Genomic DNA, 14,626 nt, shown 5'->3' on the forward strand with positions numbered 1-14,626 from the left:
GTCAAGTGCATGTATTGCGTTCTCTAAGTGTTTGCTATCCTAATCTTTTCACTAAACCATGACAAGATGTGATATAATATATCATTTACTTCCATCTGATTGTTAACTGACGAAATGGGAGCATATATATTACAATCATCGGCAAACATTCTTACTTTTACGCGCCCGCTACTGAAGATAGAAAACAAACTGTTATCATGCCGTTTTTTTCAGTAGGGCAGTCTCTCAGCAAGTGAGTGGAATGCTGAGGAAAGTTTGGTCCACCGCTGGTGGGCCGGGAGTGGCTTCGGGTCATTCGACTGGAGTGGAACAAGATCTGGGACCTGAGACATCTCTCAAGGTCAGACTCTTTTGTTCCTAGCTGCGTGAAGGAGGCTCGAAGCTTCACTCTCGAGGTACCACCCACTTTTTAACGACGAGCTTGGCACTATTGCGGAAGAACGAGCAGAACTCGTTTTCAAACAAGAAATCGGCCAAAGTTCCTTAAAGCCAAGAAGTTCCATTCGCTTTGCAAACGGCAGTGGAAGCAGAGCTTAAAATTGCAAAAGATGGGCATCATCACAGCTGTGACCTCATCCAAGTATGTTTCGCCTGTTGTACCAGTTATCAAGAAGGATGGGGCATATGCCTTTGCGGTGGTTACAAGATCCTTGTCCTGATGTCGACCGGTATCCCCTGCTGAAGGTTGATGACTTGTTTGCAGCGCTGTGGAAGGGGCATAAACTTTTCAAAGATTAACATTAATTGGGAAAATCAGCAAGTGGTCATGTCAGAGTGAACAAAACAATACTTGACGTTGAACACGCACAAGGGATTGTTTGTGGTCAACAGACTCCCCTTTGGAATTTAATCCGCACAGAGTATCTTCAAAAGAATAATGGATAGCATGCTGAAGGTCTTAACCGGCATTTGTAGCTACGTGGATGATATTATAGTGACCGGAAAACCACTGAAGACCATTGGGCCAACCTCAAAGCCGTCATGAAGATTCTTAAGCGCGAGATCAAAGTGAAAAAAGAAAAATGTTCCTTTTTTTTAGCAGAATATTTGCTACATCGGGCACACAATTAGCGCCAACTGCATTTCAGCATCGGTGGACAAAGTCAAAGCGCTACTCAAGCCACCAGCGCCGAAAACCAAGCAGCAGCTACAGTCCTTCTTGGGCGTCATCAACTACTACATACAGTTTGTCCCCCATCTTCCAACTGTTGTAGAACCCTTCTACAGGCTTTTGCAGAAGGACGTTGTATGGTGCCAGGACGAGCGTTGCCAAGAAGCGTTCGACAGAGTCAAGAGTCAGCTGGCGTCGCCCCCAACTTTGGTGCACTACGACCCCGAGAGGCCACTGAAGCTCTCCTGCGACGCCTCTCAGTATGGGGCAGGTTCTGTACTCTCATGTTTTCGACGATGGAAGCGCAATTCCGATTGCCTAGGCTTTGCGCATGTTATCAGATGTTGAAAAAGGGTACAGCCTACTCGAAAAACAGGAGTTAGCCATCGTGTTCAGAGTAAACAAATTTTATTGCTATATTATTGGCCGATCATTCACTTTGGTCACTGACAATAAACCTCTGCAGACAATCTTAAGGCCAAAAACCAAAATTCTGATGATAGCCGCCGCGCGATTGCAGCGTTGGGCAGTCACTCTTTAAACCTCCACATACAATCTTATCTTCAAAAAATTAAGCAAAAAACGCCTAAGCCGATTTCTGCTCGTGCCTCCCGTTATCAAGTGTCAATGATGAGACGGAAGAAAGTAAAGAATCTTTTTACTCTTTAAGATTACAGTGTCTGCCAGTCTCCGGTCATGACATCACTTGCGTGACGTTTTGAGATCCAATCTTTTGCCAAGTGAAGGAATTTATAAGCGTTGGTTTGCCCCCCTTTGTCAAGGACGAAAAGCTCAAGCCTTTTGTCGACAGGCGCAACGAGCTCACGGTTTATCTGGACTGAATCATGTATGGCTTTCGAGTTGTTCCCAGAAAGCTATGGAACCTGCTGCTGGATGAACTCCATGAGGAGCACCTGGGCAACGTGCGCAGCAAGGCGCTTGTGCGCAGCTACGTGTGGTGGCCGTCACTTGAGGCGGACCTCGAGCATCGCGTGAGAAGTTTGGTGACTGCTTGGCCCCATTGGTTTTGACTCACAAGTTGGCTGCCAATGGGTCTGTACGTTTCCTCGACCTCCGTCTTCGTTTGTATAAAAAAGCATGTTTGTTGGTCGTTCGAACCTTGTAGGCTAAAGCCACTTTTATTCCACTGATCCGCCCCGCCCATTCCAAATTGGTAAAAAGGGGCATCGTGAGTTTGTGCTTTTTGAATGCTCTTAAGAAATCCTGCTTCCATCAAGCACGAGTGAGCTTCGACATTCAGGTTTCCCGCCTTCGGTTAGCAGATTATCCGGAACACTTATTGGTGTCGCTTGCAGTAGCTTTGCTGAAGGACATTAAAATTGAATGCAAATGTGGAAAGCAATCCTGAAGAACAAAGAAATAAAGTTGCTGTGGTCCCGTATTTACATAAGAGTTTCCCATGGCTTTAAGAAAATAGGAAAGTGGGTAGATGTCACTGGTCTTCTCTGCTTCGAATAACTTGTCTAAGCTTTGCAGAACTGTGAATCAGACTGCCAGGAGGCCTCCAGAGTGTACAAAGGAACATCAAAATCATTTTGTTGATTGTACAGAAAAACTTGTTTATGCCATTCTGCTATCCTGTGGTAAACAATACGTAGGCGAAAAGGGCAGATGCCTGAATGATATTATGTAAACGGGGTATCAGGACACTTGGGCATTCACTGTCATTACTGTGGGTGTGATGCGGAATTTTAAAAAATGCATCGCCATTGGAAGAAGTGGCAATGCCCTGACCAGAGAGATCAAGGATGCAGAGACAATAGTGCGCTTGGGGGAAGGGTGTGTTAACACTCTGTCGATTCTTTTGTCGCCTTAAGAATTAGATTCCTTTTCATGACGGCAGCATGCGAGATGGTAGTGCGGGTTTTCAATGGGGGGTCATTGGCTATGTGTCCTTCCCTTCGTTTGGTTATGTATATAGGCTGCACCTCGACAATTAAAACTTCAGTTGTAAGTTCAGCGACTGTTGACTCCTTTCTCCCATCCCGTCCGTTTCGCTGCACGTTTTAAATAACCATGCTTTATTAAGACGCTCAAGCTTCTATTCTGAGCATATATGCAAGTGAAGATAAATTTGACAGGCTTGCAATTGAGCGTACCTGTTCACCTGTTCACATGAAAAACACAATGGCAGCGTGATGGCACGCTTGCTATTGCATATAAAAATATTTATTTTGCTCGCTTTGCCCCAGCAATAATATTTCTGCTATACTATGATCCCTCAGTTGCCACCATCCCTTAACCTGGGTCGTTAGAAAGAATATTTTGTTGCAATACCATTGGGCAAAAGCATCTATGATTTCAGGACAGTGACCGGCAGGATCAGACGCCAATCCTCCAGTTCCTTCTGGAAGCAGTTCCGTGCCCTCTAGAGCGACGCCCTGCAGGCAGAGACAGCCTCGACAGGGACCCAACAGGCCCATACAAAGGAGCTCTGCTGCCGCAGACGCCACAGCCATCTACAACCGCATAGCTGAGGCAAAAAATATGCTGGCTACAGGCTCAGACAAAAGCAGTTGAAGAGAGACGCAAGCCAGACATGGAAAGACACAAATTAGAAATTAGTGTCCTTACCCTCCAGCAAGATCAGGAAATCCTCGAACTAAAACCACTACAAAAAGAATGGGAAAAATTCAGTCGGTAATTGACACTGCTCCTTAAAGTTTGTTCTGTGCAGGTAAAAGCTCAGGAAGGGAAGGAGACAAGAGCATGCGGGTGCATCAGAACCCTGAGCACCGGTTGGAACGATTCGTGGGTAGATGAAAAACTGTACTCGCTGTTTGCATGCATTAGTTCAATCCAGTTGCTGCTTCTTGTACCGCTAGTGGCGTGCGAACAGCTCTATGACTATTGATAAGGATAGATAACTGGGCGAGTTGGTGAGAGCTCATGTTGAAAAATAGCGCGACTGTTGAAAGTTGAAAGACAGCGCATGTTGAAAGACAGCGCATGTTGAAAAACAGCAGATTCAGGGTAGCAAAAGCTCCTGAGGAAAGAAACAAGAAAACCAGCTACAATCGGAAGAAAAAAGAAGAAAGGGACGTATTCCACGAGGCGCCATGCAAGCGCGCGAACATTTGACTCCATGTTTTTCATTTCATTGTCATTCTTCCTTATGTTGTAATAACAAACCCGTTGACAGTCAGCGCCTTGTCTTGTGTTCTCTTTGTCTCTTTGTGTCCTCGTCTCAGTCGCGGTGTTTTTCAACATGATCTATGACAATGCCAGCTGCCACGAGCCATGCTTTATCAGCAACACCGACGTTGCAATCAATGAGTCAAGGGGAAACACGACCGTCACAATATGCAGCAATCCCTGCCCCGCTGTCGGATTTCTTGAAGCGCGGTCGTCATCAACATCAATCATCGAGGCTATGAGAAGACGCGAGCGGCCAGTTTGCCTCAGTGGGCGCAGCGGCTACATCACCAACAGGATGCTAAAACCTGTCTTTTGTTTGATCCAGGTTCGTAAAAAATATGCTTATACGTTCCATGGTAATAACCCTTTTTCGGTGTTGCTCCTGTGCCCAAGCATTGTGTGTGCAGCTGTTGCTCATTTGAAACGATTTTTGTTGCCTGATTGTGGCGATGTGGAAGTTAACCCAAGGTCCTACCACGGAGGAAATGTTTCAAAGTACAACAGAAGGACTAACTGCCATTCATCAAGAAATGGCAGATCTTAGAACTTAGTATTCGCCCAAATCTTAGTAGTCGCCCAAAATCGGTGGCTAAGTAAAGGAAATCGATCGATCTTTGCACGGTATTGTTATTGAGACAAAGAAAATTAAATCTCTGGAGACGATTCTGACTACAAATCAACAGAACAGAAAAATTGCTGATTTAGAAGACCACAGTCGGCGCACGAACCTTATTGTTTTTGGGGTAGATGAAAGACGTAATGAGGACGAAGCGCAATTACGAGCCAAAGTCATCAACGACATTTTTAATGACTAAGTACACCACCTTTCGTTTCGGCGGCTCGTACTCATCGCCTTGGAAAGAAATTAAATGACAACAAAAAAGACACATTATCCTGTATTTCCAAGATTTCAATGGAAAGGAGCTGGCTCTACGAAATGCATACAAATTGAGGGGATCCAAAATTTTTCTTTAGAAGACTACTCCCAAAGTACCCTTCAAACGCGGAAGTGTTTGTGGGAAAGTGCAAGGGCCGAAAACAAAGGGGGGAAAAGGTGCGCTTAACGGGCGACAAATTACGCATTGATGACGAGCTATATGTATGGGATAACTCAGTCAATTCACGTGTCAGGCTTGCTCAACAGTCGACGCTGTTGAAGCTCGATCCGCACGTAGCCGTGATCACTGAAACTTGGCTGAATGACAGCGTAACTGATGCTGAAATAATTCCACAATCATACAAAAAGTATCGGCACGACCGTCCCACCCGTGGGGGTGGCGTCACCATTATTACAAAGTCCAACGTTGAAGTTGTTGTTTTGGACCAATTCAGTGATCACAAAACCTTTGTTTGAAATTAAACTGTAGGGGTCATCCGATTGTTTTCTTGGCTGTTTACAGACCTCCGTCAGCAAGTATTGATTTTTAAAAAAAAACTGTATGATCATGTTTCACTGTTTTAAAATAACGAACTAATCATAGCTGGGGACTTCAATCGTCCCGATATAGATTGGGTTAACGCCCCAAATGGCCATTCAGTCATTCGATATTATTCTTGATATGATGCTTTCCTTCGACCTTTCACCAATAACTAAAAGTTGTTTACCCGTGAAGAGGGTTTTTCACGTTCAATCTTAAATCTTGCGTTCATCGGCAACAATTTGCCAGACTTTCATGTTGCTATGGAGGAAGGTATTTCAGATCATAATTCGGTTCCCTTTTCTTGTGCAGTGGAGCGATCCGTAGCACGACCTCGCCAGGTCAAAATTGTGAAAGATTATTCAAAAGCAAATGATTACTTCGAATTTCAGCTCGACTATTTCGTGGGGTCCGAGGTTAATGATCTTCGGAACAGATTTAAATCGATCATTAATTCCTGCATAACTGAATTTATTCCAGATAAAATCATACGACCAGAAAGGCCAAATCCTTGGGTTAACACATATATAATACAATTGAGGCGTCAACTTAAAAGATTAAAAAGGGAGGGAAACCTCGCAGTGTTGTCCGCATTGAAGAAGCACGGGAAAGGCTTGCAACCGACGTGTGCAAAGCGAGAGACTTATTTTTCGAATAAGCTATCCAGTTTTATAAGAAGTTGTAGTGACATACGCAGGCACCGACACAGCGGCCCCCGACAGAACTTTTCTTCCTGCGACCGGCGAGCGCCTAACAGAAGACCAGCCCGTACCCAGATCTGGGGACAACGTTCGAGTACGGAAGACACCTCGTAGGGAATCCGCCGATCACCAACATCACAGCCGTGTCCAATGTGCCGGGGGCGCATGTTTTAACCACAGGTTTGAGCTGTTTGAACAAGAATCATGGCTGCTATCCAAGGTGTTATAATTGGCGACAGTCAGGTGAAATTCTTGGAGCGTGACAGGCTTCCCCTCGTCCCGAGGGTTCAGGTGAACACATTTAGCTTTCCTGGTGTGTCCAGACGGACGCTGCCCGGCAAAGTTGAACGTTTACACCTGCATGCAACGGACTTTGTCGCCGTCTATGTGGGCAGCAAAACGACATGGGACCAGCGGCCTGAAGAAACACCGACAGCGCTCATTGCTCTTTCATCATTATTGTGAACACATTTAGCTTTCCTGGTGTGTCCAGACGGACGCTGCCCGGCAAAGTTGAACGTTTACACCTGCATGCAACGGACTTTGTCGCCGTCTATGTGGGCAGCAAAACGACATGGGAACAGTGGCCTGAAGAAACACCGACATCGCTCATTGCTCTTTCATCATTATTGTGAACACATTTAGCTTTCCTGGTGTGTCCAGACGGACGCTGCCCGGCAAAGTTGAACGTTTACACCTGCATGCAACGGACTTTGTCGCCGTCTATGTAGGCAGCAAAACGACATGGGCCCAGCGGCCTGAAGAAACACTGACATCGCTCATTGCTCTTTCATCATTATTGTGAACACATTTAGCTTTCCTGGTGTGTCCAGACGGACGCTGCCTGGCAAAGTTGAACGTTTACACCTGCATGCAACGGACTTTGTCGCCGTCTATGTGGGCAGCAAAACGACATGGGACCAGCGGCCTGAAGAAACACCGACATCGCTCATTGCTCTTTCATCATTATTGTGAACACATTTAGCTTTCCTGGTGTGTCCAGACGGACGCTGCCCGGCAAAGTTGAACGTTTACACCTGCATGCAACAGACTTTGTCGCCGTCTATGTGGGCAGCAAAACGACATGGGACCAGCGGCCTGAAGAAACACCGACATCGCTCATTGCTCTTTCATCATTATTGTGAACACATTTAGCTTTCCTGGTGTGTCCAGACGGACGCTGCCCGGCAAAGTTGAACGTTTACACCTGCATGCAACGGACTTTGTCGCCGTCTATGTGGGCAGCAAAACGACATGGGACCAGCGGCCTGAAGAGACACCGCCATCGCTCATTGCTCTTTCATCGTTATTGTGAACACATTTAGCTTTCCTGGTGTGTCCAGATGGACGCTGCCCGGCAAAGTTGAACGTTTACACCTGCATGCAACGGACTTTGTCGCCGTCTATGTGGGCAGCAAAACGACATGGGACCAGCGGCCTGAAGAAACACCGACATCGCTCATTGCTCTTTCATCATTATTGTGAACACATTTAGCTTTCCTGGTGTGTCCAGACGGACGCTGCCCGGCAAAGTTGAACGTTTACACCTGCATGCAACGGACTTTGTCGCCGTCTATGTGGGCAGCAAAACGACATGGGACCAGCGGCCTGAAGAAACACCGACATCGCTCATTGCTCTTTCATCATTATTGTGAACACATTTAGCTTTCCTGGTGTGTCCAGACGGACGCTGCCCGGAAAAGTTGAACGTTTACACCTGCATGCAATGGACTTTGTCGCCGTCTATGTGGGCAGCAAAACGACATGGGACCAGCGGCCTCGAGAGACACCGACATCGCTCATTGATCTTTCATCATTATTGTGAACACATTTAGCTTTCCTGGTGTGTCCAGACGGACGCTGCCCGGCAAAGTTGAACGTTTACACCTGCATGCAACGGATTTTGTCGCCGTCTATGTGGGCAGCAAAACGACATGGGACCAGTGGCCTGGAGAGACACCGACATCGCTCATTGCTCTTTCATCATTATTGTTGTTACATCTGTAAAGGTCGCATGTGATTCGCCCAACGTTATTACGTCACTCTTGCTTACGTCTATAAAACAGACTGTCTGGCCGTAATAAAAGTTCAGTACGTTCCAGCTACCCGGAGAGCCTGTCTGCCTGCGATGCTGCGATAGAACAAGTTGGCGACGAGGATGGGATAAAGGATCAGCACATTCCCCGACGCGCCGGCAACGCAACAGGGCCAGAACCGCCAGTCATCGTTCGTCGGCAGCTGGCTCCAGCACGGCCAGCGGAAAGGACCAGACGAAACACCGTGAAAAAAGATAAGTGGAAACAATCCGCCGGAACATGACGCAGCCACCGGCAGGGCATTTTCAAAGGCTCGGTAGCATGCGGGAATTTGATCCGAAGACTGACAACATTAAGTCTTACTTCGAGCGGTTCGACAATTACGTCGACATTAACGACGTACCCGAAGAAAAAAAACTGAAACTGTTTCTGAACGTGCTTGGCCCACAGGCGTATGAAGAGCTAAGAAAGATTGTCGTACCAGACATCCCTACCGCGAAATCGTATGCTGAAGTAAAAAGACTCTTAGAGGACCACTACAGCCCGCGATACTCCGTAATTGCCGAGAGGTGTCAGTTTAATCGCCGACATCAACGTGACGGAGAAAGCTTGCTAGAATTCATTACAGAACTCAAGCACTTGTCGAGGAACTGTTCTTTCGGAACTTTCTTAAACGACGCTTTACGCGATAGGCTGGTGGCCGGACTACGTGATGAAGAGACCCAAAGGATTTTGTTCGCAACTGCGCCATTGTCGTTCGAAGAGGCTTGCAAAATCGCCCTAGAGAAAGAACTAGCCGCAAAGCAGACAAAGCAAATGCACGCGCCTGACGGGCCTGACGGGCCCGCGGGTACCATAAATGCCGTTAACAAGAGAAAATCAGGCAAGCCAACGAAGGAGCGCCAAGTTAATCAAGAAAACGCTTCGGGAAAAGCGAGTACATGCTATCGCTGCGGAAAGGGTCATGAGCCTGATAAGTGCTGGTACCGCACGTATAAATGTAAGGCTTGTTCTAAGACTGGACACTTACAAGTAATGTGTCGAACTAAACATCGGAGTCACCGGGTTAAAGCAGTAGAAACTACTGACAGCGAATCTGATGACATAGAAAGTCACGTGGTGTTCTTCGCGAAAGAAAAGATACCCGGTTACAGCGTCAGCGTTTCTGTTGAAGGAACACCGGTGGAAATGATTTTGGATACCGGGGCAGCAGTAACCCTGATGCCTCAGAGTTTGTTTAAAGAAAAGTTTCCCCACGTCCATTGCGACCAAACTAATGTGTCGCTGAAAACTTATACTGGAGAGAAGGTGCCAGTAGTTGGCAAGGCGAATGTAAAAGTTGACTACGAGGGACAAAGCCTGACTCTACCGCTTTTTGTTGTGCAGAACGATGATAAGAAAATGCAAGTGTTGATGGGTAGGAGTTGGCTCGAGCACCTTAAAATTAACTGGAATGCAGTGTGCCTTGTCACGGCGCCTGACAAGGTAGCTGCGTTGCGGAAGAAGTTCCCTGAGCCCTTCAGGGATTCGCCGGGCATTGTCAAAAATTATGAAGCCCACATAGCGGTTAAGGAAAACAGTCAGCCGGTTTTCTGCAAAGCGAGACCTATTCCCTTTGCTCTTAAGGACGAGGTAGCAAAAGAGCTGAACAGGCTCGAAGAGCGTGGAATATTGAAGCACGTCACTAAAAGCGACTGGGCTACACCCTTGGTGGTTGTGCCGAAGAAAGCAGGCGGGGGCATTAGACTTTGTGGTGACTATAAAGTAACAGTTAACCCCGTGCTCAAGATGGATGTTTACCCCCTGCCGCGGCCCGAAGACTTGTTTGCGACACTGGCTGGGGGAAAAGTCTTTTGTGTGCTGGACCTTTCGTCTGCGTATCAGCAGGTGCCCCTGAGCGAGGAATCCAAACGCTTGCTGACGGTCAACACCCACCTAGGGCTCTTTGAGTATCAGCGTTTGCCTTTCGGAATCGCCAGCGCACCGGCGATTTTTCAGTCTTTGATGGACCAGGTCTTCCAGGGCATTCCGGGAGTCGGATGCTATATTGACGATGTTATCGTTACAGGAACCGACATGAAAACTTGCCAAGCTACCGTGGAGAAAGTGCTGCAACGCTTACAGAAGTATAACATTACCCTGAAGGAAGACAAATGCAGGTTCTTCCAGGACTCCGTGGTTTACCTCGGACACAAGGTTTCGGCAGAAGGGATCTACCCAACCGACACCAAGGTAAAGGCTATCATTTCTGCCCCAGAGCCGACAAATGTTACAGAGCTAAGAGCCTACTTGGGGTTGTTGACCTTTTACGGGAAATTTCTTGAGAACTTTGCAACGGCAGCTGCACCCTTGTACGAGCTCCTCAAAAAAGACCGTCATTGGAAATGGACAAAGGCATGTGCAAAAGCCTTTGAAACAACGAAGCAGCTTCTTTTGAACAGTCGGGTATTGACGTACTACGACGTCAATAGACCGATAGGAGTGAGTTCTGATGCGTCAGCGTACGGCCTGGGGGCCGTTATCTTTCACATTTTGCCAGATGGAAGCGAGCAACCCATAGCTTTTGCTTCGCGCACGTTGAGCACTGCCGAACGAAACTACGCGCAAGGAGAGAAAGAAACCCTTGCCATAATTTTCGCATTGCGACGGTTTCACAGATACCTGTATGGCAGGAAGTTTTGCTTATTCACGGACCATCAACCGCTTCTTGGAATCTTGGCTCCAGACAAGCCTATCCCGTCACTAGCGGCTGCTAGGATGCAGCGTTGGGCAGTCACGCTATCTGCTTATCAGTATAGCTTAAAGTATCGCAAAGGCAAAAACATGGAAGTGGCCGACGCTTTATCGCGCCTCCCGCTCCCTGTTCCAGCTGCGGAAGAACAGGAAGAATGCTTTGCTTTATTTGCGGCTACGCCGTTAACTGCGAAAGAGGTGGCACTTGCTACACAGCGCGACCGCGTTTTATCAGCGGTTGCTGACTTCACTTTAAACGGCTGGCCATCGTCCGTCTCCGAGGAACTGAGGCCTTTCTACGTCCGCCGCAACGAACTTTCCCTGGAACAGGGCTGTCTGTCGTGGGGCCAGCGGGTTATCGTCCCTTTAACCCTCCAAGAGCAAGTATTGACACTCTTGCATGAAGAACATCCCGGAATGACGCGGATGAAGATGCTTGCTAGGTCGTTCGTTTGGTGGCCAACTTTGGACGGCGACATTGAAACGAGAGTTCGTCACTGTAAGGTATGCCAAAGTGTTCTGCCAGCAAAACCGCCAGGACCCCTGCAGCCCTGGGCGTATCCAAGTCGCGTATGGCAACGGATACACGTCGACTACGCAACGAAGGAGGGCTTGAACTTTCTTGTGTTGGTGGATGCTTTTTCAAAGTGGATTGAAGTGTTTGTAGTGTCAAGCACGACCACTGAAAAAACTGTGCGGTGCCTCAGCTCTGTTTTTGCAGCCTACGGTTACCCAGAAGAGTTGGTGAGCGACAACGGCCCACAATTCACCGCAGAGGACTTTGGGGTCTACCTGCAGCGGCATGGCATAAAACATACCCGGATACCACCATATCAAGCAGCCTCGAATGGAGCCGCTGAGCGCCTGGTACAAACTACGAAGACTACCCTGTTGAAACAAGTAAGACATGATCAAATCACCGGGGGAAAAAGGACTATTCTGGAACGAGTAAACGACTTTTTGTTGGCGTACAGGAATACACCAAACTCCGTTACTGGGAAGACCCCAGCAGAACTGTTTTTGAAGCGTCAACCTCGAACACTGCTTTCACTGATACGACCAAACTTTGCAGGAGACATGAGGACTAAGCAAGAACGCGAAACTGCACTACGAAACGGCCGGAGAGGTCGGGGAGAGTCGTTTATAGCAGGTGACAAAGTACTTGTAAAAACGACTAGAGGCGAGGAAGTGTCCTGGGAAGAAGGGCTGGTAACTCAAGTTGTGAGCCCCACTACATATTTGGTGAATGTGAATAATCGAACACGGTTCATCCATATGGACCATCTCCGTGCAAGTTGGGCTTCTTCGACTGGGTCTGTTTTTCCTGAGATCCCAGCTCCAACACCGAGCGCCACAACGGAAGCAGTCCCGGAGGGCAGCCGCGCTGGTCAACTACCCAGGGCGGAATCTCCTGCTCCGAGGTTCCACGCCGCTGAGCTCCCGAGTCAAGGCACCGGCTCGGTTCCACACCCAGAGCAGCTCCTCGAGGTGCCTGAGCCCGATGATCGACAGCACACTCAACACAACGCTTCTGCCTCCGAGCCTCCTGCAGCTGCTCAGCAAGATCAAGGCGACGGATCTGCCTCTGCGTCTTCCACAGCAACAACGCTTCGAAGAGGAAGCCGGACCCGGAAAGCACCGGACCGCTACCAATCGTACGAGTTTCGTCGTCAAGCCAAGTAGACTCGACCGTAATGACATGTATGGCGGTTTTAAAGGCGGAAGGAATGTTACATCTGTAAAGGTCGCATGTGATTCGCCCAACGTTATTACGTCACTCTTGCTTACGTCTATAAAACAGACTGTCTGGCCGTAATAAAAGTTCAGTACGTTCCAGCTACCCGGAGAGCCTGTCTGCCTGCGATGCTGCGATAGAACAATTGTGAACACATTTAGCTTTCCTGGTGTGTCCAGACGGACGCTGCCCGGCAAAGTTGAACGTTTACACCTGCATGCAACGGAATTTGTCGCCGTCTATGTGGGCAGCAAAACGACATGGGACCAGCGGCCTGGAGAGACACCGACATCGCTCATTGCTTTTTCATCATTATTGTGAACACATTTAGCTTTCCTGGTGTGTCCAGACGGACGCTGCCCGGCAAAGTTGAACGTTTACACCTGCATGCAACGGACTTTGTCGCCGTCTATGTGGGCAGCAAAACGACATGGGACCAGCGGCCTGGAGAGACACCGACATCGCTCATTGCTCTTTCATCATTATTGTGAACACATTTAGCTTTCCTGGTGTGTCCAGACGGACGCTGCCCGGCAAAGTTGAACGTTTACACCTGCATGCAACGGACTTTGTCGCCGTCTATGTGGGCAGCAAAACGACATGGGACCAGCGTCCTGGAGAGACAGCGACATCGCTCATTGCTCTTTCATCGTTATTGTGAACACATTTAGCTTTCCTGGTGTGTCCAGACGGATGCTGCCCGGCAAAGTTGAACGTTTACACCTGCATGCAACGGACTTTGTCGCCGTCTATGTGGGCAGCAAAACGACATGGGACCAGCGGCCTGAAGAAACACCGACATCGCTCATTGCTCTTTCATCATTATTGTGAACACATTTAGCTTTCCTGGTGTGTCCAGACGGACGCTGCCCGGCAAAGTTGAACGTTTACACCTGCATGCAACGGACTTCGTCGCCGTCTATGTGGGCAACAAAACGACATGGGACCAGCGGCCTGGAGAGACACCGACATCGCTCATTGCTCTTTCATCATTATTGTGAACACATTTAGCTTTCCTGTTGTGTCCAGACGGACGCTGCCCGGCAAAGTTGAACGTTTACACCTGCATGCAACGGACTTCGTCGCCGTCTATATGGGCAACAAAACGACATGGGACCAGCGGCCTGGAGAGACAGCGACATCGCTCATTGCTCTTTCATCATTATTGTGAACACATTCAGCTTTCCTGGTGTGTCCAGACGGACGCTGCCCGGCAAAGTTGAACGTTTACGCCTGCATGCAACGGACTTTGTCGCCGTCTATGTGGGCAGCAAAACGACATGGGACCAGCGGCCTGAAGAAACACCGACATCGCTCATTGCTCTTTCATCATTATTGTGAACACATTTAGCTTTCCTGGTGTGTCCAGACGGACGCTGCCCGGCAAAGTTGAACGTTTACGCCTGCATGCAACGGACTTTGTCGCCGTCTATGTGGGCAGCAAAACGACATGGGACCAGCGGCCTGAAGAAACACCGACATCGCTCATTGCTCTTTCATCATTATTGTGAACACATTTAGCTTTCCTGGTGTGTCCAGACGGACGCTGCCCGGCAAAGTTGAACGTTTACACCTGCATGCAACGGACTTCGTCGCCGTCTATGTGGGCAGGAAAACGACATGGGACCAGCGTCCTGGAGAGACAGCGACATCGCTCATTGCTCTTTCATCATTATTGTGAACACATTTAGCTTTCCTGGTGTGTCCAGACGGACGCTGCCCGGCAAAGTTGA

At 48.3% G+C, this 14,626-nt stretch overlaps 1 protein-coding gene and 1 long non-coding RNA gene across 2 annotated transcripts; both read left to right on the forward strand.

Moving 5' to 3' along the window:
* The first annotated feature begins 8,396 nt into the window (after positions 1-8,396).
* LOC115314807 lies at positions 8,397-9,989 on the forward strand. Its single transcript, XM_040217624.1, has 2 exons — positions 8,397-9,842; positions 9,949-9,989. The coding sequence occupies exons 1-2, from the start codon at positions 8,705-8,707 to the stop codon at positions 9,987-9,989; spliced, it is 1,179 nt and encodes a 392-aa protein (XP_040073558.1). The 5' UTR covers positions 8,397-8,704.
* Positions 9,990-11,997: 2,008 nt separating this feature from the next.
* LOC120846015 lies at positions 11,998-12,998 on the forward strand. The gene is made up of 2 exons (XR_005716944.1): positions 11,998-12,058; positions 12,231-12,998. It is a non-coding gene; the product is annotated as an uncharacterized LOC120846015 (long non-coding RNA).
* Positions 12,999-14,626: the final 1,628 nt, after the last annotated feature.

This window comes from Ixodes scapularis, unplaced genomic scaffold, assembly GCF_016920785.2.
Source record: "Ixodes scapularis isolate PalLabHiFi unplaced genomic scaffold, ASM1692078v2 PGA_scaffold4__175_contigs__length_147842914, whole genome shotgun sequence".
Taxonomy (NCBI): domain Eukaryota; kingdom Metazoa; phylum Arthropoda; class Arachnida; order Ixodida; family Ixodidae; genus Ixodes; species Ixodes scapularis.

Coding starts and splice junctions, on each gene's coding strand:
- LOC115314807 (XM_040217624.1), top strand. CDS start 8,705: ATGACGCAGCCACCGGCAGGGCATTTTCAAAGGCTCGGTAGCATGCGG. Junction 9,843..9,948: donor GAAAATGCAAGTGTTGATGG/GTAGGAGTTGGC, acceptor TGAGCCCTTCAG/GGATTCGCCGGGCATTGTCA.